This window comes from Rousettus aegyptiacus, unplaced genomic scaffold, assembly GCF_014176215.1.
Source record: "Rousettus aegyptiacus isolate mRouAeg1 unplaced genomic scaffold, mRouAeg1.p scaffold_m13_p_1, whole genome shotgun sequence".
Lineage (NCBI taxonomy): Eukaryota > Metazoa > Chordata > Mammalia > Chiroptera > Pteropodidae > Rousettus > Rousettus aegyptiacus.
In genome coordinates this window covers 145331890-145354155 of record NW_023416284.1, presented here as the reverse complement: position 1 = coordinate 145354155, position 22266 = coordinate 145331890, and the positions used below count along the sequence as shown (strand labels likewise).

Genomic DNA, 22266 nt, shown 5'->3' with positions numbered 1-22266 from the left:
ACTTTAAAAAATGTGCAGCACCAAAAAAGGCAAAGACATAAAAGCCCTCTACACCATAAACATTCATTTATTCGTTCGATCATTCAACCAATTTTTTAGAATAATTACTGTGTTCCTGGCACTGTCATATGATGCACATGATGGAGATCAAATTGTAATTACTAAGTGCTCGAAGGTCCACAGGGCTTTAGTATATGTGCTGCCAAAGTGAGCACACACAAGGGCTTTAATTGGAGGAATTGACCTATTCTGCAAAGTTTAGTTTCTCCTATATAAAGCAAAATTGAAAAACAAAAACCAGAATTATAAATAGGTATCATAATTAAAATAAAGTAATCTTTGAAGAGACATCACTTTGTTGTCCTGTACTCTGTAATCCCTAGATCTTAATGGGGGCACATACCTGGAACGCGTTCTGGGACTTCAGTAGCACCAACTGGTGCTCAGGAGGAAAAAAGGGGGCCTGGGGATCACTGAGGCTGTGTCCCAAGCCTCCTCCTCCAGGTCACTACTGAAGGAAAATTTTAAGTATCCATGAAACCTGGGGTAAGTTCCCAACTAGAAAGTTTGTCCTTAGAAATTATTGCCCTCCTAGGCATTGGCCTAAGGTTATATAGTTCATAAGATATGACTAAGATGCCTGCCCTCTTTTTCATAAAAAGGACAGAAGTTGTGACAATGGACAATGGAGTCATTATTCAGATATTCTTTAAGCAGTGTTTCTTCCTGGCAATCCAGATCACCTCCAAGAGAATCACCTGGGAAGCTTACTACACATATACCTTCCTTAGGCCCACGCCCCAGACACATTGAACCAGAATGTCTGGATGTGAGACCTCAAAAGATATTTTTACTAGATCCAGAGAGGTTTCCTATACCCACTTAAGTGTAAGAAATCCCTGCTTTAAAGTTTAGGACACTGAAGAACCTGCCTGATCAAGGTTGATAAATCTTGAAATTCTTGTGTGTTTTGAATGGACTGTCCTTCAGCTAAAGGCAGGTAATTTTAAGAAAATCAGTATAAAGGTCTTGAATAGACATTTCTCCAAAGATTTACAAATGATCAATAAACACATGAAACGAATCTCAACATCACTAGTCATTAAGGAAATGCAAATCAAAACTACAAGATTACCACCATTAAGTCTTTAAATGTATGTGCGTGTGTATCCAAAAAATGAAAAATAACAGGTGTTGTTAAGGATGGTACACCGCTGTGTACAACAGTTTGGTATTTCCTGAAAATGTTAAACAGAGACTTACCATATGATCCAGCAATTTTACTGGTAGGTATATACCCAAAGGAATTGAAAGCAGGAATGCAAACAGTTATTTGTACACCAGTGTTCATAGCAAATAGCCAGGAGGTGGAAACAATCCAAATATCCATCAACAGATGAATGGATAAGCAAAGCATGGTATATACATACAATAGAATATTATTTGCTTTAAAAAGAAATGAAATTCTGATACATGCTTAAACATGGATCAACCTTGAAATCATTATGCTAAGTGAAACAAGTCAGACACAAAAGATGGATAATGTATGGCTACACTTAGGATTAGATCTAAGTGAGGTACCTAGAATAGGCAAATTCATAGGGGCAGAAAGTAGAACAGAGATTACCAGGGGCTGAGGGAAAAGGGGGAATGGAGAGTAACTGTTTAATAGGTGTAGAGTTTCTGTTTGAGTTAATGAAAAAGTCCTGAAGATGGATAGTGGTGATGGTTGCACAACATTTTGAACACACTTGATGCCACTGCATTGTACACTTAAAGATCGTTAAAATGCTGCATTTCATGTTATTTATATTTTACTACTACTAAAAAAAAAAATTATTAAATTTTTTTCAAAAACCTCCTTGATGATTCTACAGTACAGCCAGGGTGGAAAATCACTGGCTTACAGGGCCGAGAGAGGCACAGAGACCCTTACGGGAACTCGGGCTCCCTGGAGAAGAGTGCGAGAGCTAAAACACGTGATGAGCCGTTAGTGAGGAGGGGGATGTGTGGGTCGGTGGGGATGTGGGTTAGTGTTTGAGGCGGGAGGAAACACATGTCAGACTGGCAGCCAGCACAGACAGTGACAGCACTGAGTTCCAAATCAGACAAATCTGGACTCGAATTCCACATCTACAGTCTACCAAATCTGTGACTTTGCTTAACCTTACCCTTTGTTTAATTGCTTCAAAAGGGGGTAATATCCCCTACCACATAGCATTATTATAAAGATTATATGAGATTATGCTTGTAAAGTGCTTAGGACCAAAGGTAATATTCAAAATATTGAACAGCTGTATTGCAAGGGCAAGGCTGGCTTCAAAGGTTAATGACCTCTGCAGTCATCTAAGACCTCAAGCTTAAAAAGGCCCCACAATTAGTTTAATGGTCTGCTGCTACAGTCTTGAAATTCTTAATAACTTTAGAACAAGGGCCTGGCAAATTAACTGATGCTGTGCAGGGGCATTGACCCCATCACAAAAGAGCCGGCAGCAAAGCTGACGAGCTGTGCCAGACATTGCCCACCTAGTTGCTGGACCCTGGGATGGGCCAGAGGTTCTCACTGCAAGGCTCAAGTGGAAAGGGAGCTTGAGTATAGTGGCTGTTAACTGCTGACTTTCTCGTGCCTCCCCCTCGTCATGGCTGTGTCTGGGACCCCCTCTCACAAGATCCTCTGGTGCAGTCTCTCCAGAAACTAAGCCAGTCTAATGACTGAAGGAGAGATGGTTTGAAAATGCAAATTGTGGGGCTGAGGGAATGGGTAGTTGGCTGACTGAGTGAAATGGGTAGGGTTTCTGGCCACCAGCACCTCCTTTTAAAGGTGTTCAACCAATCCTCCTGTCTTCTGCTGTCCATTCACACCCTTCAGAGGTGCCTGGTGTCAACAGGTCCTGAGCTTCTCGAGGATTTTGCCAAGTGAATCAACTTAATTCCTGCTGTCCCCACCACACCTCACACCCATCCCTGCCACCACAGACACTGAGCCTTTACCTTTCTCTGTTCTAAGTCACTTACCACTTGTCTATCTGCTTTCTAGCTTCAAAAATGTGTAGCTGTGGCAGGTCAGCTGTCAGCTCCTCTGATATCTCCTCCCATTCTGTGTCCTCATGAGTTCATTCTTTTTTTCATTCTTCTGCTGTCATTTTAATGAGGTTCTAGGAAAGCAGCAAACGCAAATGCATGTGTTGATTGCCTTTAACCAGAGGCAGTCTGGATCGTTTTTAAGATCGTAACATCCAAAACATCTTCGCATTGCCCCTCATCACTTGCCAGACAGGTGTCTCCAGAGGCTTGAAGTTGAGAGAGAAACATGGTCTGCTGTTCAAACACAGCTGGGAAATGGGGATGATAAGGAAACAGTGGCTACCTCCTGACTTGACTGGATACGTTTAAGTCCCTAGCTCATGGGCTCTGGACTCCATGGAGAAAGGGGTTAGCCCTACCAACAAGGTTCTCAGTCATGCAACTTCCCTAAGCATTGACACATTCCTTTACAATAAGCTACTTCTCTCAGCCTTCATTGGGGACATTCATGCAGCATCCCTGCTCTGTGCATGCCCCTTTGATCTCTGATGCTGCAGTGGTCCAGGCAAGACCATTGCTCCCACTCTCATCTGCCCTCCACGGTCAATTCTGTAACCAGCAGATGATGTGAAATCCACCTCTGAAGATGGGAGGAAGCCAGCCTGGACAGTGACCCCTGGGAAGTTGCCCACCATGCCAGCTCTGTCCAGTTCTCTCATCCCCTGCTAAGGCAGCACAAGGGCAGTGAACATTCAGCAATCTGTAGTCTCTAGAGAATTGGTTCTTAACTTCCCTGCAGGTCACCAACAGAAAGGATTGCTGAGAGCAACTTTACATTTCAAGATGAATGAAAGAGCTAAGTAAATACAAAAATAATCTGTATATAACATCTCATTATTTAAAAACTTAAGTAAATTGACTAAGAATCTGGTACACTTTCGAAACTTTTCAGTAAGAACTTTTCCGAATTTGTTTTCTGAAACAGGTAATAGAAAACACTCTGTCTACCTTGTGCTCATGCTACCTTATAATAGAAAATGCTCAGTAAAATTTAAACAAAGTCTTATAACAGAAAGGAAAACTATTAAATTTTAGACAAGTGCAGAACGATTGCAATTAAGGAGTCAAAATTTGCTTTCTAAATTATTTCTTAAATGGTAAAGCACTATCCAATAAGAAATGAAATACTTAAAACTGTCAATTTCAGCAAAACATACCCACATATTTAATGTGGTATTGGTTATTAACAGGATGAGCTCTTCCGTGCTCTTGCCTCTTACAAACTGATTGCACCAAGATACAGATGGCACAGAAGCAGATGGGGACAGACATGTCCTGTGAGTTTAAAGGAAGGTAACATCCATTCCGGATCACCAGACTTTTCTGTAAGGTAAGTAAGATTTTCAGAACTTAATTTTCAAACTTGCTCATACCTCTTTTCAGTCATTTATGATTATGGCATATTTTAAGTTTTCTAGGTAAAATGTACTGTATGTCATCAGAAGAAGCATTTAAAAAATTTTTATTGAACCCACGTCCCTATCTTCTTCCACCTATGCCAGCACCACCATTTAAAGTATTCATATTTGGACCTCAGTCTTCAGGGAAAACAACACTTAGCAATTTGCTTGCAGAACATTACAAAGGAAAGGTAACTACTTAGCTATCAAACTAGCTTTCTACCTATCTGTACTTGATTATAATTTGTATAATTTATTGGATTTGTACTAAGTTTTCTTAATTTTACACTGTCAATTGGGTAACTATTCCACTGGGCTTAGAGTGGGGAAGTCTCCCTCCTAGCTGTTTATCGTAGCTTCCAGACCATAGTCCCTCCCTGCTCCTGAAAAACTCCCAGGTTGGACTGTTACGTCATGCAGACGATGCCACCCATTACGTCTCTTGGTTCCACCAGTCTACTATTGCCTGGATTATACCCCTCCTTGCTCACTCTCTCCAAATACTCAGTGCTGTCTTAATTCTTGGTAATTTTGGTATCGACAAAGATGACCTTTCCTGCCTTCTGGCCTGTCAATTTTTTGATCTCTCCCCACAGTGATCTTATTCTCCACCCTCAGTAAGTGATTTTAGCTTGGACCACAGTGACAGCAGTAGAGGTAGTAAGAAGTGGGCAGACTTGGGATATAATTTGAAGACAGAGCCAAAGCATTTGACAGGTTATTGGAATGTAGAGCAGGGGTCCCCAGCCCTCGGGCTGTGGACCGGTACCTGTCCATGGTTGTTAGGAACCGGGCCACACAGCAGAAAGTGAGCAGCGGGCCAGATTTCAAAGCTTCATCTGTATTTGCAGACACTACCCAGCACTAGCATCACCACCTCGGCTCCACCTCAGATCATCAGGCATTAGATTCTCATAGGAGCACCAGTCCCTGGTGCCAAAAAGGTTGGAGAGCACCGATGTACTTTACATCCCTGTGACTATTTTTATAATTGCCAATTTGTATTTCTTAATCCCTTCACCTTTTTCACCCATTCCTACAGCCCCCCTTCCATCAGGCAACCATCAATTTATTCTCTGTATCTATGAGCTTGTTTCTGTTTTGTTTGTTCATTTAGTTTGTTTTTAGATTCCACATGTAAGTGAAATCATACGGTATTTGTCTTTCTCTGACTTATTTCACTTAGCATAATACCTTCTAGGTCCATTCACATTGTTGCAAAGGACGAGATTTCATTCTTTTTTATGGCCAAGTAATATTGCATTGTATACATGTGCCACATCTTCTTTATCCATTCATCTGTCAATGGACACTTAGGTTGTTTCCGTATCTTGTGTATTGTAAATAATGCTACAATGAACATAGGATTGCAGATATTTTTTCGAATTGATGTTTTGGGATTCTTTGAATAAATACCCAGGTGGATTTTTCTAGGTCACATGGTAGTTCTATTTTTAATTATTTGAGGAACATCCATACTGTTTCCCATAGTGGCTATACCGATTTATAATCCTACCAACAGTTCTTGCCCATTTTAAAATATTTTTGCATATTATCGATAGGAGTTTTTTTTTCAATGTCTGTATACCAGTTCTTGTTTTTATTATAGGTGTTATAAATATTTTATACCACTCTCTGTGGTTTGCCATTTTACTTTGTTAATGAAAAAGTGCTTCATGCACTTCATTTAAAGCAAGTCACTAAGTCCTGCCTACACTGAGGAGCAGGAGAATTAGGATCCACCGTCTGCAGGGAGGAGTATTAAAGGATATGTGCACATGTTTTAAAATCATCACAATATGTGTCAGACAAAGAAATTATAACTTTAAAATATAAAGAGTTCTTACAATTTAATGTGCAGATGAAGCCCCAATGGAAAAAAAATATAGCAAAACAGGCAGATTACAAAATAATAGATAAGAATAGCCATTAAACAGAGAGCTGCCAAAAAACCAGTTATGTCAGTCTCACTGTTGGAGTTGAAAGATCATTATTAACACTCAAGGTTGATGTGTCATGAGGATGGTGAAAAGTATGTTCTCATGTACTGCTGGTGAGAGTATAACTTTAGGGATGGCAATTAGAAGCCTAAAATCCTTTCAACTGTCAATTCTATTTTATAGATTTTTCTTAAAGAAACTGTCAAAGATACCTACGTAACTGTGTTAATCATAACGTAGTTTATATTAGTAAAAACATGTATACCTAAATATATATTATTGGTATTTTAGTTAAATAAATTGTGACATATTCATCTGATACAATACCATACATCCACTAAAAATAATTATGTAAATGTACATTTATTGGCATGGAATAAAGTAATATAAGTATATTGAAGGAAAAGCAAACTAGAATCTAGAAGTATGGAAATATTATTTAAACTTAAAAATCATATAGAAATCTATTTCTAACAATTCAGTATGAAGTATATTATCTGCCTGACAAAAGACTTAGAATATATATATAATTATAATTTAATTTTTAAATGGACAAAAGTTGGCATATGCTTTAAAACAGAAGGTAAGTGAATGACCAATAAACACATGAAAAGGGTCAAAATTACTAGTGACTAGAGAAACGTAAATGTAAACTAAAATGAGATACTCCTTCAGACCTATTACAATGGTTAAAATTTAAAAGATTCGCAAACCAAGTGTTGGTAAGGATCTAGGAAGGAATGTCAAATAGTTCAACTACTTTGGAAACAGTTTAATGGTTTATCGTAAAGTCAAATATACAATTGCCATGTGACTCAGTAATTCTACTTTGAGATATTCACCAAGGGAAGTAAAACGTATATCCACAAAAAAATGTCTTCACGAATGTTCATTACTCCTTTATTTATATAAGTCCCAAACAGGAAACAACCCAAATGTCCATCAACAGATAAAAACTGGTTTGTTTGTACAATAATACTACTCAACAATATAAACTAACAGATTACTGATATACACAATTACACTGATGAATCTCAAAAACATTACGATAAGAGAGGAAAGCTTGGAAAAGATTACATATTGTATGGTTCCATTTATATGAAATTCTAGAAAAGGTAAAACTGTAGTGACAGAACAGAGAAAGTGGTCGCCAGGGTCCGGGAACTGACTATAAAGAAGCATGAGGAAACTTTGTGAGGTAATACAAATGTTCTATATCTTGATTGTAGTTGTTGTTAATATGTATATATTTGTAAAAGCTCATCAAACTGTAAACTTAAAATGGATATCTTTTATTGTATGTAAGTCATACATACAAAGTTGGTTTTAAAAATATACATATAATTTGAATATAACATGATATGTGCATACATAAATATATAATCTTACGTGAAAAAATATTACTGAATTTCTATGAAAGCAAGTATTCGAAAATCAGTGAATTCTGAAAATAATATACCTCAAGCAGCATTAAGATTTTTGAGATAGATAGGTATATAGATATAAATAGATACAGATATAGATGAACAATGTGTTAAATTTTACAGTAACTTGTGCTTATACTGCTTTTCTCAAATATTCTTTGCAGGTAGTTGACTATGCTACACTTGTTCAACCACGTTTTGATAAAGCCCTTGAAACATTAAAAAAAAATACCATAGCTGAGGCCACCGAAGCAGCTATTAAAGTTGTGAAAGAACGGCTTCTCGCAGAACTAGAAGCTAGAAAACAAGGTGACTCATCTTTTAAAAATATAGGTGTTTTTTTGTTTTGTTTTGTTTTAAGGTTAGGTCAACAATGAAGCCTTGCTACCTGAGGGCAAGAATTTGGTTTGCTTGTCTTGGTATGTCTGGCACCTAGCACACTGAAGCCTCTTAATAAATGGTTGAAGAAATTAGTGTACATAAACCTAATTCATAAAAAGAGAAGATTTCAGTTCTAGACATCTAAGGAAAGGAATCGGAAAGAGCTTCCAAACTTAGCTTTCTTTACTTTCGTGAGTTTGTCTGTTGGCCAGAGACTGAGCAGAACTTAGGCCTTTATCCACACCAGTCATGACACCACCACCACGCCACCTGGCTCATGGAGTCAGCTGTTGTTGCTGCTCTTGTTGTTTCAGACTTGTTTGTTAGCTCTGATTGTAAATTAAATCTCTCTATTTGGGGAATATTAATTTTAAATTCGAAAAGCGATCGAGGTGAAACTGGAAGAAGCCTTAGTGATCAATGAACACAATTCCCTAACTTTACAAGTGAGAAAACTGAGGCACATGGAGGTAAAGAGCTTCCTGAAATTCACCCCGCTGGTAGCACAGCTGAGACTTGACCCCTCGTTTCCAACATCCCAGTGTTCTTTCTCCCAATCATTCTGCCTCTTCCTGTGACTCATTCCATATTGTATTTTTTTAGAATAGACACAAGGGTTATTTTTTGTTTGTTTTCCTATTTTTTCTCTGGGAAAAAAGAGAGACCTTATTTTATGGCTGTTTTTGAAATTCATTGATTGGCTTTGCTAGAATTTATATCTGTAGTCGGCACCTTTATAACCAATCACATTAGAACACGGGAAAACAGCTTAATCTAAATGTTTCCTCTTAGTGGGGTACTCTCAGTGCAGCACTTCCTATACACTATGTAGGATCCTTCTCACTTTCAAAGATCTGGATTCAAAATTTAAGATGAGCCCCAGCAATTTTAGGCTAGATTCAACCACCATTGTTTGGATTTTCAGAAGGCATGACAGTGTACTATCCTTTAACACAGCCATCACTGCATCAATTCTAAATATTCTTATCCTAATAAAGCGTTTCTCATTACAAAAGTTGTAACAGATAATATTTATTGGGCATTTACCATACGTTGTGGCTATGCTAAATGCATTGCAGGAATTACTCCACTTAATCCTCATAACAAGCCTTATGAGGTAGGTCTTTTTATCTCTCCTTTTGTAGGTGAAGAAACTAAGGCTCAGAGGGGTTAAGTAACTTGTCCACAGTTGGCAGCCAGCAAGTAATTGTGCTCTTATCCTCTATGTCTCTCCAGTGGTCACAGAAAATTGTAAAGAGCAGACAGAAAAAAGATTCACTCATACTTACTCCCCAGAGATATCCCCTGTTAAAAATTTGATGTATTCTTCAACCCTCTCTTTTTTCTATTCATGTCTGTAATGATTAATTATGATCCTATGATATGTGCAAAATTGTATTCTCATTTTAAAATAATGCTTTTTAATTAATATATAATTATTGTAGTGTAATAAATTGTTTTAGATGGGAATCAACATTTATTATTTCAAAAACCAGTTTTACAAATAATATTTACTAAATTATCCATAATTTTACTAGAGATTTGAAATGCTATTTCTATCTTAATATTGTTTGTATGTATGTGTGTAAACTTTCAAACTTTTTGTTCTATTCATCTTTCTATTACAGCCTGTAATTCAAAATGTAATTATTAAAGTTTTATGATGCATTTTAATCTAATAATATTAACTTTTCCTTAGAACATTTTGTTTTAAGATTATTCCTGGGTATTCTTTCACTTGTTCCATAAAACGAATGTGCCAGGAACTGTGTGAGGCTTTGGGATACATGTAGAATTTTGTCAAGTTCTACAACAAATTCTAGTGGAAGGATTGTGTTAACATTAAACAGTGATTTGACAAGAATGTGTGTCTTTACTATTAAGTCTTCTCATGCAGATGAAATCACTGTTTTTTAGGTTTAATATCCTAAAATATCTGTATCCTTCCTTAACATTTTGTACCTTACCTCATGTGCTATCTACACTTTTCTTAATAAGTTTATTCCTAGATATTTTGTCATTTTGTTACTGTTGAGTGCAATCATTTTCTATTATATTTTCTAAGTAGTTATTACTAGTATATTGCAAAGCTATTTGATTTGATACTTACATATTTGTTTGTAACTGTCCACCTTATTAAACTTACTTGCTAGTTCTGATAGATTTTTAGTTGAGCCTCTTGAGTTTTCCAGATAGCCAATCTGAAAAGAAAAAAAAAAGAAAGTAGTTTCAACTCCTCTTCTTTCATTATTTATGCTTGCTTGCTTTCTTGACTAATTATGTGCTAGTATTTCTGAAATGATATTAAATAGTGGCAGTGATAGTGGGCCTCTTTATATGGATTCTTTCTAATGTTTCTCTGTAAGGTTATTAAGTATTTTTACCTGAAATGGATGTTGAACATTATCAGATGCCTTATTGGCCTCTATCAAGATGATTATAAAGTTTTTAATCATTTGACCTATTGATTTGATCAATGATACTAATGTATTTTCCAACATTAAACCATTCTTGTAGTTCTGAAGTAAACCTTACCTGGTCATGGCATGTTATTCTAATTTTATTTCTTTTGGTTTTTAATCTAGGATTTTTTTTTCTATGCTTATAAATATGGTTGTATATAATGTTTTCTTCTTTGTGCTCTATTTGTCAGATTTTGCTATCAGGGTTTCATTAACTTTTTACATAAACTGGGAAGCTTCCCATCATATTCTATGCTCGAAACTATTTAAATAGCAAGGAAACTGCCTCTTTTTACATGGCAGTGTTGAGCTTTTGCTAGGCAAAAACACATTATTGCCAAATAAATCTCTCTCCTTCCCATTATCTTCCTGGAGGAACAGTAATCTGTAATGTTTCTTAGAATCTGTAGTGATTCCTTTCATATCACATTATGGCACAAAATCATAGATTTTAAAGCATTCCTCAAATTGCCTTCTCCCGCCAGAATATAGAAATAGATGCTACTTCTCATATGCTACAAACATGAAAGCCTCTTTCTTTTTCGAATTCGCTAATTATTCTAAATCTGGCAATAGGGTTAACCTTTCTTAACATTTAAAAAAAATGGAATATCTTTACTAGTGAATTTTACTCCAATATATTTTTAAGAAAAATTCATCAATGGAGAATATTGAGGGTTTTTAATGTAGAAAATAATATAATGATACAGAAGATGGCAGCTAACATGGAGCACGCTTCCTGTGTGCCAAGCATTTTCTTCTAAGTTCAATGTTAACATTTGCTATCATATTTAATCCTTGCAACAATGCTTTTGGTTTGACGATCCTCATTTTGTGTAGTAGAAATTGAGACAAGGAGATCATATGATTTACCAAAGCCATGCTGAGTCAGAACTCACACCCAAGTATGCTGGATTTAGAGCAGAAAATTTAATCACTATACCTGTCCCCTTACCCCTAACTACCTTTTGCTAACAGCCAATTATACTATCTTTCAGCTTTAAGGGAACTTGAAGCAGACTATGAAATGAAGAAATATGGCATGTTCCCAAGTGATAAAAGCATAGAAGAGGTGCAGTCTTCAATTGATGAAGGTGGTAAAGGAATATATTGCTGTTGTTACTGGTAAAATCTTTCCTAATATAAACAGATTACCTGATAAAGCATATTATTTTTTCATTGCAGAGTTTAGTCATGACTCCCGGAGAGAAAGCTCTTTAGACGGTAATGAAGAAGCCAAAATGAAGTCAGGTAATGATAAAGCTGTTAAAATTGATAGAAATGGTAACAAAATAAACTGTTAATGCCATACTTACAGAGCTTATGTCTATTTTTTGCATATTTTATCATGTTTATATTGAAGCTTAAAATATTCTCTGCCCAAATTGGAAAGTTCAGGAGAAAAAAGTTAGCTTCTCTCTTACAGATTTAAACTGAACAGCTAGAGAACAAAAATAAATTTTCTAGAATGCAGAAGAAAGCATAAAAACTGAAAAAACTACTATGATTAGAACCTCACCAAAATTTTTTAATGTTTCTTAACATGATACAGTCATAATATAATAATATTTTTTCTTTAAAGCTCTCTACTTCCTCGAATGTGTCGGAATCCAGGCATTGTAAACCTAGAGTTTTTGCTGCAAAATATCATCATTTAATGCTATCTACCCTTATAAAATTTTTCCATTCATATTTTAACACAAATGAAAGCATACAATGTGAACTATTTCTACCTTTTTTGATTCATAATATAACATGTAATTATTTTACTTCATTAAGGAGATATTTTTAACTCTCATTTTCAATTACCGTAGAGTTTCTCTACTTATAGGTAATAGTTTAAACTTGTTCTTTATGTTGGACACTTAAGTTATTTTGGGGTTTTTTTTTGCTACTAAAATAATGATTCAATGAATTTTTTACATAAAGTTTTGTCTACATGTTGATATAAGTGGAGTCACTGGTTATTCAATGAGTATGAAGTTATTGACAGAGTCAAGTTCCTTTGCGTAAAAATTGTTCCAAATTATGTCCCCCTCAGTAATATATAAAGTACATGTCATGTTTCCTTGGTATTTTGTCTTTAAAAATATTATTTTAATTTTTTTAACTGTTTCTCAGGTTTAATATTTTAATATTTGTTAACAATTTATATTTCTCCTTTCCTGAGATGACCATTTTTCTTTCTTCCATTTTTCTAAATTGTTGTATCAGTTATATAGTTTCTATATTAGTCATTTTTTTCATTTATTTTTCATATTCTTTTTCCAAATTGAGTGGTTTCTCCTTTAAAATACTCTGTTGTTTTTTTGAAGTAGAAGAATTTTTTTATATTTTCATGGTCAAATCATTACTTTTCCTTTGCTGATTTCTGCTATTTACTTTTAGGCTTAAAAAGTATTCCTGTAAACCAGAGATTTAATATATATTTATATTCCTTTTTGTATTTAGTTTTTAAGTGCATCTATAATTCATCATGTTATAGAATGTAGAGCTGATGTTTTTATTTGATTCCTCCTCCTGATTCAGACAGATGTGTGCTTGCCTGGTGTTTGTTTCAAGCTTAGCAGGAATTGAACTGGGCACTGTCAGAAACTTCTGTATGGCACTCTTCCTCCCCGAACACACACACAAACACACACATACACACACACACACACACACACACACACACACACACACACAATTTCACAGAAGAACCCTGTATATTAAAATTTTGGCCAAGTGACATCTGGGAGCCCCATCTCTGCTGCAGCAGAGTTGCCAGCACCAGTACACTAAGAGAGCCCCTCCCCCGTGCTGGTCATGATTTTAATTTTTAAAAAATTAAAAACATGAGTCCTGGGTCCTTGGACCCATAGCACAGCTGTCTTTGGGACTCACCTACAACTTGATACTGATCTTTGGGTGTTAACAATGTTTTCTTCACAGGTGAAGGAGAAACCAGTAAAACATCTATGTTTAAAAGAAGTGCTCAAGACATTAGTCAAGATCCAAAGCTGGAGTCAAAAAAAGGTAAATTAATATTTGGGTAATTTGGTTCTCTTAGATCCAAATAGTTCCTTCAGAATTTTGAAGGCGAAATGTGATTTTTAAAAAAAGCATTATTAATACCCAAGTTACTCTATCTTAAAGGTTACTCTATTATAAATAGTGGGACATGCAGGGACACAGGAAAAAGAACATGTGATATATTGTTTTTTGTGAAAAAGAATATTGGGAAGACAGGAGAACTGTCCTTCTGTTCTGCCATCCTGGGCATGTGGCTACCATAACAATTCATAAGATGTGGGGTAAAAGGAGTCAAATACATGGTGACAGAAAGAAATCTAACTAAGGAGGGTGAACATACAATGCAAAATACGTAACACTTACTGTTGAATTGTACACTTGAAAGTTCCTGGATTTCATTAACCAATGTCACCATAATAAAAATAAATTAATTAATTTAAAAAATGCAAATTAGCATTAACTTTAAGGAGGGCAATGCCTTTTAATATACCAATTCCAATTTTATATAATCACAACATCATGTATAATTAAAAGATAAGTCATAATTCAAATGGTTAAATAAAGTATGGCACAGTTATTTAAAAAAAAAAAAAATTAACAAGAGGGATCCTGGTGCTCCAGCCATCATATCAGTGTGCCTAACGGGAAGAGAGAAAAGGCAGAGGAAAAGTTGGCACTACCCCCAGCTGAATTATTCCTCTTTAAAGAGATGACAGGAACTTCCCTTTATCAAAAAAAAAAAAAAAAAAATTCTGCTGCATCTTATCTATGGGCCATCGAAGCTATAAGGGAAGTTGGAAAATGTGTTTTTAGCTGGGCACACTGCTGACCCAACAAAATAAGGGAAGAGGAGAATGGATATTGAGTAGAAAACTAGCAGCTTCTATCATATTTAGTATCTTTGCCAGGCAATTTCTGTCTTCCCATACCTCCCTTCTCCAGGCTTCAGGAAGATGATGAGTTTTTGCTTCTTCCACTCTGGTTCTCCAGAAACTGCTGGCTCTCTCCATCGCTGAGAACAGATTTCTCAGTTAGGGCAGGGAGGGCAGCAGGAAGCTGCTCTTAGAAGGCCCTTTGGGGTTTTTCTGGACTAGAATCAATTGGGATCTGGCAGGAGAACCTGATGGGTCAGCAGCTCAGGAAGCACAACAGGAAAGACAGAAGGAGAGGAGTCAGGTGGAGCTGCCACTCTCCCGTCTCATTTACGTCCTGATGCAACCTGTGAGCCAGCTCAGCCGTGTAAGAAGACATTCAGCATGCAATGAGGGCAGGAATCAAGTGTAACACTTGAGAAACCAGCCTATGTCACCCTTTCTGCTATTCATGCCGACTTTCCTACCTCCTGTCCTCTTACTGTCCCATGTAGTCTCATGCTTGTAATTGGAAGTATTCATCTCATTTTCATACTCATTCCCTAGGTGCTCATGTTTTAGCTTGACCTCTGGAATCCTTTGCTCCCTTCCTCTTCTCCTTGACTTCTTGGGTTTTGACTCCTTCCTGCCTCATTTACTTTGATTCTGGTGAATTGGCTTTAAGCCACTGCTCTGATATTCTGTAATTCCTGACCTGACATTTCTTCCCTAGTCTATTTCCCCTCTCTTCCAGCATGTGCTACAGTAACACAAAGATAGCACTTTCTTGGGTCAGGTATTAATAATTATGTTCTATTGCCAATAGAATTGTCCACTGAAATTATTAATGGCATTAGTTTATTAACTTATTGTACTTCAGGCTCAATAGAAGACTCAATAGAAGAGGTAACTGCAGATCATCCAGAGGTTATTTCCATAATGAAAGATACTATGAAAATGACAAAGGATATGAACTTTGAACAGCCATATGAAAAACAGGCTGAAATCTTAGCAGAAGTCCTAGACGAGGTAAGACATCAAGGCTGTTCATTTTTATCATTAATTTTAACAGCAACAGAAAATGTTAACCTAGTATATGTATAATTAATATAGAGTCTCACTTATCAACAATTATGCAATATAATTTCATAGCTTTGAAATTAATTCTTTATTAACTTCTATGGTCTTCAAAACAGTTAAGTTAGTTAAAAGATGGTGCATATGAAGTCCGTACCAAAGTTATTTTTTTCATCTATGAGCTAATTAGTTGTAAACCAAGATAAATTTTGCTCGATAGATAATTTTGTCCAACCACTCTGAACATGTATTTATAGTGGAGATGGAGGGACACACAAATTATTTTCTAATCTGAGGGGAAATAAAGCCTCAGATATTATGCCCTACAATGGCAAATCAGAAAGCTTATCTTTTGTTTACAGAGAACAAGATATCCATATGTGTCTGTTATGCACAGAGACCTTGAGTAAGCATTTAGAGCAAAGTCAAGGAGAACAAATCAGTTTTAGGCTCTCAACGAACATCTCCCATATTTCTCTGTAATTTGAAAATGATGCAATTTGAAATTATTATGTGAGAAGAAAAAAAATTATTCTATTATAACCACTCTGTAACACATCGAGTGGGCTTTTTGAGCCCCAGGCTGTACCCAAGGTGAGTTGCTATCCCCCTCTGAACTTCCAAAAGCGATCTTTCAACTTTCTCTGCATCCCTGCATCCCGGGTTGTTCTGTCATCAGTTTATTCCTTCAGAAACACACTGAGCACCTACTGTTTTCCCTGTTACTGTGCTAGATCATAGGGACATGGAGGTGAATTAAGCATAGCTCTTTCCTTTAAGGAGTTAATAGTCAGGTAGAGGAAGGCTGACAGATAATCCAATAATTGAGTTATGTACTAAGCGGTAAGTAGATATGTACAACATGTGGGAATTCTACAAAGGTTGGGGCTGTCATCTCTGCCTGGATGGTGAGACAAAGCATCCCAGAGACAAAGCAAGTTAGGTGTGTCTTGAGCACTGTGGAAATCCCATCCTTGCCCTTCACTGAAAAATTTATCCATTCAGAATTTATTCTGGAGGGTACAAATCTCTATACAGGCAGTACTACTAAAATACTTCTGACAAAGGAATACATGTAGTGTCATTAGATAGTAAACTGTGACTATGAGATTGTAGGAAAGTTTAACATCAAAGCTCATATCAGAGCTTTGTTCTCTAGAGAACAGAGACCTGGGCAGGAGACTGTTTTACCTGTCATCCATTTCTACTCTGTGAGTAGGAAACCTATTTTCAAAAAGTCACTATCTAATTATTAATTTCTAACATATAAAGACAAAATCTTAAGATGTCTTTCTCAAATTATTTATAGTTTGATGCAATTCAAATAAAAATCTCGATATATATATATGTATATATTTTGTTTTGGGAGGGGGGGAAACTGACAAGTTAACTCTAACATCGATTTGGAAGAACCAATAGTTGAGGCTGGATAACGGTTTAGCAAAGCTTAATAGAAAGAGACTTCCTCTACCAGCTAGCAAAATGTGTCAAATGCTACAATGGTATACAAGCCTGATAGTCACACAAGAATCAACAGCACCACAGAGAAGGTACAGAAACAGAGCGTAGTATTGATAAAAGATTCAGGGTATGCTAAAGTGTATATCACAATCCAAAGGGGAGGAAGAATTATTAAAATTGTTAATGAAATTAACTATTGGGGAAGCCAATTTAGATTGTCACCTTCTATCAGACTTTCAGTTGTTTATCTTCTAACTACAAGTTTGTACATTTTGACCCCTTTCTCCTATTTTCCTCACTCCTACCCTCCCTTCTGGCCACCACCAATCTCTTCTCTGTTTCTATGAGTTCAGTTTTTTTAGATTCCACATATAAATGAAATTATACAGTATTAGTCTTTCTCTGTCTGACTTATGTCATTTACATTTCTTCTCTATAGCTTTCTTTTTTTAAAACCCCTAATTCTCTTATGTTACACATTTCAAACTATTTAAAATTCTTTTTTTTTTTTCAAAATACTCTTCATTCAGATGAAAACTCATAAAGTAGATAATCTTAAGTTCTGTGTAGGCCAGAGGACTACACAGGTCCTCTTCATCGTTTCCTCTTTGATTTACTTCTAACATTCTATAATTACCTGATGGTACACAAGCCTCAGAATTGGTGTATCCACAGATCCACATAACTAATTTCCATACTTGTATTGAATCTATTGCTGTTCAGTGGAGAGTCGGGGTGGAGTTTAGCAGAACTCATTAAGCCCCTGCAAGATTTGTTTATACACAATTCCTTCCACAGCTGTTAGTAAGCATCTCAGTACCTCTCAGCTCTCTTACTGAGGGATAAAAACAAAAGAGAAGTGAAGAGTGTCGTCACTAAAAAAAAGCAAGCTGGACTAGGACCTTGCTGCTCAAAGAGCACCATAGATGCCATCACCTGGGAGCATGTTAGAAACACAGACTCTCAGGCCTCACCTCAGACCTTCTGAATTAGGACAAAAAATGTGTTGTTATATTTATTTAATATAGGCTTTTCCTTCCTATTCTCAATTTTAAAACTTAAAGCTTTCTTGCTTTAAGTTTCTCTTTTGAAATTAAGTGGCTTTTTTTTCTTCTCCTGAAAGTCAGAAGAACTCAGAAGACAGATGGTTAAGGTTCACAAAAATTATATATCAAGGTAGCACCCTTGACTTTTCTAGCTACAATGATAATATCAATGTGTCATTTTCACAGGTAGTTGAAGAAAACAAAAACAGGTTTTCTGGTGCCCCAAAATATGGAGGATGGATACTGGACAACTGCCCTGTTGTAAAAGAACTGTGGACAGTCTTAGTTGAGAAAGGAATTACACCGGATTTAGTAATCTGTTTATCAAATACGGAAAACAATGGTTGGTAAATATTTATCATGTGAATTCAAAAGCAAAGTTTTTATTGCTGATAATATTTTCAGTTAAAATATAAAATGGAAAACTCTCCACCCCGCCTAGGTACAAATACTACCCCAGCAATTCCTTCTCGACCCAGAGGTACACATAATGAGGCATCCACCCACCGAGTAGGCGGCTCGGGTAGTGTGATGGATCCCTAGATGTCCCAACAGGCCCTTACGATTATTCTTTGGAGCTGAAAATTAACACTCCCTCCCAATCAGCACTTTAACTTCTAAATCATATATATAAGACCGAGGGCAAAGACTATATGTTAGTCTTTCTTCACCTCAAATGAGAAATAGTAAGTACATACAGGTAGCAGAACTAAATTTTAATAATTCTGTCACTTTGTACAAAGCTGTAATAATCAAGGGATGCATAGACCAACAGAACAGAATGGAGAGCCCAGAAATAAACCACCACATATAAATATAACCCCCACATATAAACCCCCACAAAGATTAGATTTACTAATCTTTGACAAGGGGGCCAAGAATATTCTGTCATTTTTGCCTCCTAGGGAAATATGTTTGAAAAGAGTTTCCAGTGGAGGGAATGATAATGTACTGCCTGTTTTCATGTTTTAGTTATTTATGCCATGCCAATATATACTTTTTAAAAAAGATTTAAGATGGTCTCTTAATATTTTAAAGATTCTGAGCTCTATTTAGATAAGCACTTAAATAAAAATATATTTGGATATAAGCAGAATTAATTTTTTGTTTATTGTTAATTTCAAAACTATATCTCACTATATTTTATATAGCTTCCAAAATAATATTATTCTCTTTATATTTCAGGAAAATATTTACTCAATAGGCTGTATTTGGAGAATAAACCTGAAATTGACTCTAAGATATTTGAAAGATTATTTGATGAACTACAAAAGAAAAAAAAAGAGGAAGAGGCAACAAGGTAAAATCTGCCTGACATAGTATAACAGGTTAATCTCTTATGAAGCGGTTAAGTATCTACTTACAACTTATATTTATGAACTCTCTTTAATATCAGAATGGTGATCTAACTGATCCCATTCTAATTGATTCTAAGAAAAACAGTAATTTCACAAATACTTCTAGAATCTCTAAAGTACAGAGTTGTGATGTTTTCATGGTCCCAAATCAAACTTATTCTAAATCCCACATCTACACTCAAGGGACAGTATCAAAATGAGCACAGATAAGATTTTTTTCTTTTTACCATATTTATCTGTGACTTAAATAATTTTGCTAAATAGAATCCACAAATTTAAGGAATAATATGATAAAGAAATAAATGAAAAATACACTTGTGCGATATGACTAAAATCCAAAGCCTGACTAAATTCTATATAAGGAAAGGACAAGACTAGTTATTTACCATATTCACAGCTTTAATGTCAAGAGTTTATTTTCCAATCTGGGTGCAATGAAGAAGTTTTAAAAATGTGAACACATATCTTTCTCTTCATGACTGGGGTCAAGACTAGATTTAATAAACTATCAAGTTCTTCAGAATGGGGAATAAAGTATAGAGAGAAATAGTAACTTAACTTGCTAATTGTTCTTTCTTGCTAAAACATGTTGTTAGATCCTTTAAATTTTCATTTGTTTACTGGGATTTCTACTTCTCAAAGTAACAAAAGGCAGGACATTTAAGACCTAAACTTCTTTATATTAATCTACTAAACCTCCTACAATTAATGATTGTACCTGTAGGAGCTTTCTCAAATGCTATTTCGTTTTCCCCTTCAGATATTAACAATTTGAGGCCGAATTTAGGAGTGCTCTTTAAACTCTGGAAATTATGACACCAGTATCTAGGTTATTGGGGGAGCTGGGGACAGGTAACTTATAAGTGTGTGCCAGAGGATTTTTTTTCAGTGTTCATTATTTATCGAAGTTTACCATTTCTTTAGGTATTTAATACAAAAATATACAAAGTATTAATTTAGATGAATTAATTAAATTGTTTTTATTTTGACTAAAAATATTATTAATTCAGATAATAATACAAACTGATTATATTTATTTTTAGCTTTTAAAATTTTTGTCACAAGGACTGCAATCTGCTAGGATTTAAGGCATTACCTAGGTTTTTTTTCCTGTGTATGAGAAATAGTCAAATATTTGAGAAAAGATGAAAATATTGACATAAGAGTAAAACACAGTTCATGTGATTTCTAAACTGAAGGTCTGCTACATTTTAAATAGATTAAAAATATGTACATCTGTAAATTTTTTAAAAGGAGAAAGAGATCTCATCCACTTTTCTCCCAATTCTCTACCTTCACCTTCCTTTTACCACATAGAATTTTCTGAGCTATCTCTATATTCAATTGTTACTTTTGATTCTAAATTTTTATCTCTTCGTAAACTTCTTAATGTCAAAGATTTGCTCAGATTAAGCAGGCTTTTCCACATGTCTATATGTTGCCTTTTAAATTCAGCATGAATATTGCAAAACATAAACTTTTTTTCATCTACTGCAGAAAATGAAATCTGAAACAGAACCAAAAAAAAAAAAAAATGGTCAGAGACTCATTTATTTAAAGGCGTTGCAGCTTGGTTAGAAAAGAGATAAACTTAACATAATTAAGAATTCCATCTTGGGCCAAATTATCTGAAGACACACTGAATTCTACAGCTTTTCCAGCATCATTTTCCAAATGTGCCAGTCAAATGCAGGATAATTTCTGTCATAACTGTTAGTCTTTGACTTGTCTATCCAAGTGGTTTATCAAAGTACCTAAAAACTGGCAGCAAAATTCTTCCTCGTTCTTGTCAGATTTAGATTCTTAGCAGCAGCATGCATTACCCAGGTTTTGGATAAGGGTAGTCTCACAAAAGAGCCCTGTATGAACTGACAATTCACACACAATTAAAATGGGGAAAGAAGGTGTTCAGAAACAATACCCAGTGATAGCAGAGGTCTGATCACAGAGAACTCAAACTACATCAAGACTTTAGGCTGGATCACAGGATTTGGAATGCAGAGAGAGAACACCCTATTTTAACAAGAAACACACATGTTGGGAGAAGAGATCTGGTAATGTCTTTTGAAGAGAATATACGTAACTAGATTTTCAGGGGAAGGGGGAAAGAGCACAAAAAACGTTGAATATAAGAAAATTTTAGGCCTATAGGGAACACTGTCCCAAATGTGCTATTGATCTGAATGAGCTCTACTTTACTTAACTAGTCCTCTGTTGGGGACTGTTTGGTACAGTTTTTTTGGTATTATGTTTTAAAGGTGCAATATTTTACAAAGAATACAACATTCTTATACAATAGTATGTCAACTCCTGAGGGCTAAATTCCTAGACATAGAATTTTGAGGTCAAAAGTATACACATTTTAATTTTTAATAAATATTGCTTTTATCCATCACTTTACTAAATTCTCTTATACATTTATTCACCATTAAGGCAAGTTTGGTGCTACAACTCTAATGAAAAACAGATTCCCTCCAGATGTTTTAAGTTTCCATATTCCAGGTCTCTTTAAATTTCACTATTACTGTGTTAAAAGGAAAGTAAATCAGAAAATAATTGTTTTGACTACAAGATAAATTTATAAATTTTCTATTTATTCAAAATTTAAAAACGCAAAGAAATTAAATAAAATTAAAAACTCTTATAATGCCATTATCCAGAGATAATTACTATAAACAATTTGATTAGTTCTCCTCTAGTCTTTTAATTGTCATTTATATACATTTTAAATACAAAATTAAATCCATTTATAAATAGTTTTATATTATAA

At 35.4% G+C, this 22266-nt stretch overlaps 1 protein-coding gene across 14 annotated transcripts in view; it reads left to right on the top strand.

Annotated features, from left to right (window-relative positions):
• Positions 1-22266, top strand: part of AK9 (adenylate kinase 9) — a 98592-nt gene that overhangs the window by 32159 nt on the left and 44167 nt on the right. For 11 of the 14 annotated variants that reach the window (XR_004950876.1, XR_004950877.1, XM_016135462.2 and 8 more), the window contains exons 11-19: positions 4275-4414; positions 4495-4675; positions 8013-8157; positions 11690-11785; positions 11877-11942; positions 13623-13706; positions 15435-15583; positions 18325-18481; positions 19324-19438. Coding sequence is in view for 11 of the 14 variants with exons in the window: in XM_016135462.2 (XP_015990948.2) it covers positions 4275-4414; positions 4495-4675; positions 8013-8157; positions 11690-11785; positions 11877-11942; positions 13623-13706; positions 15435-15583; positions 18325-18481; positions 19324-19438 (1133 nt within the window). In the remaining 3 variants the exon portion in view is untranslated. Of the gene's footprint in view, positions 1-4274; positions 4415-4494; positions 4676-8012; positions 8158-11689; positions 11786-11876; positions 11943-13622; positions 13707-15434; positions 15584-18324; positions 18482-19323; positions 19439-22266 lie in introns of those variants that run through there. The other 3 variants (XR_004950878.1, XM_016135466.2, XM_036220897.1) reach the window with 3 other exon arrangements.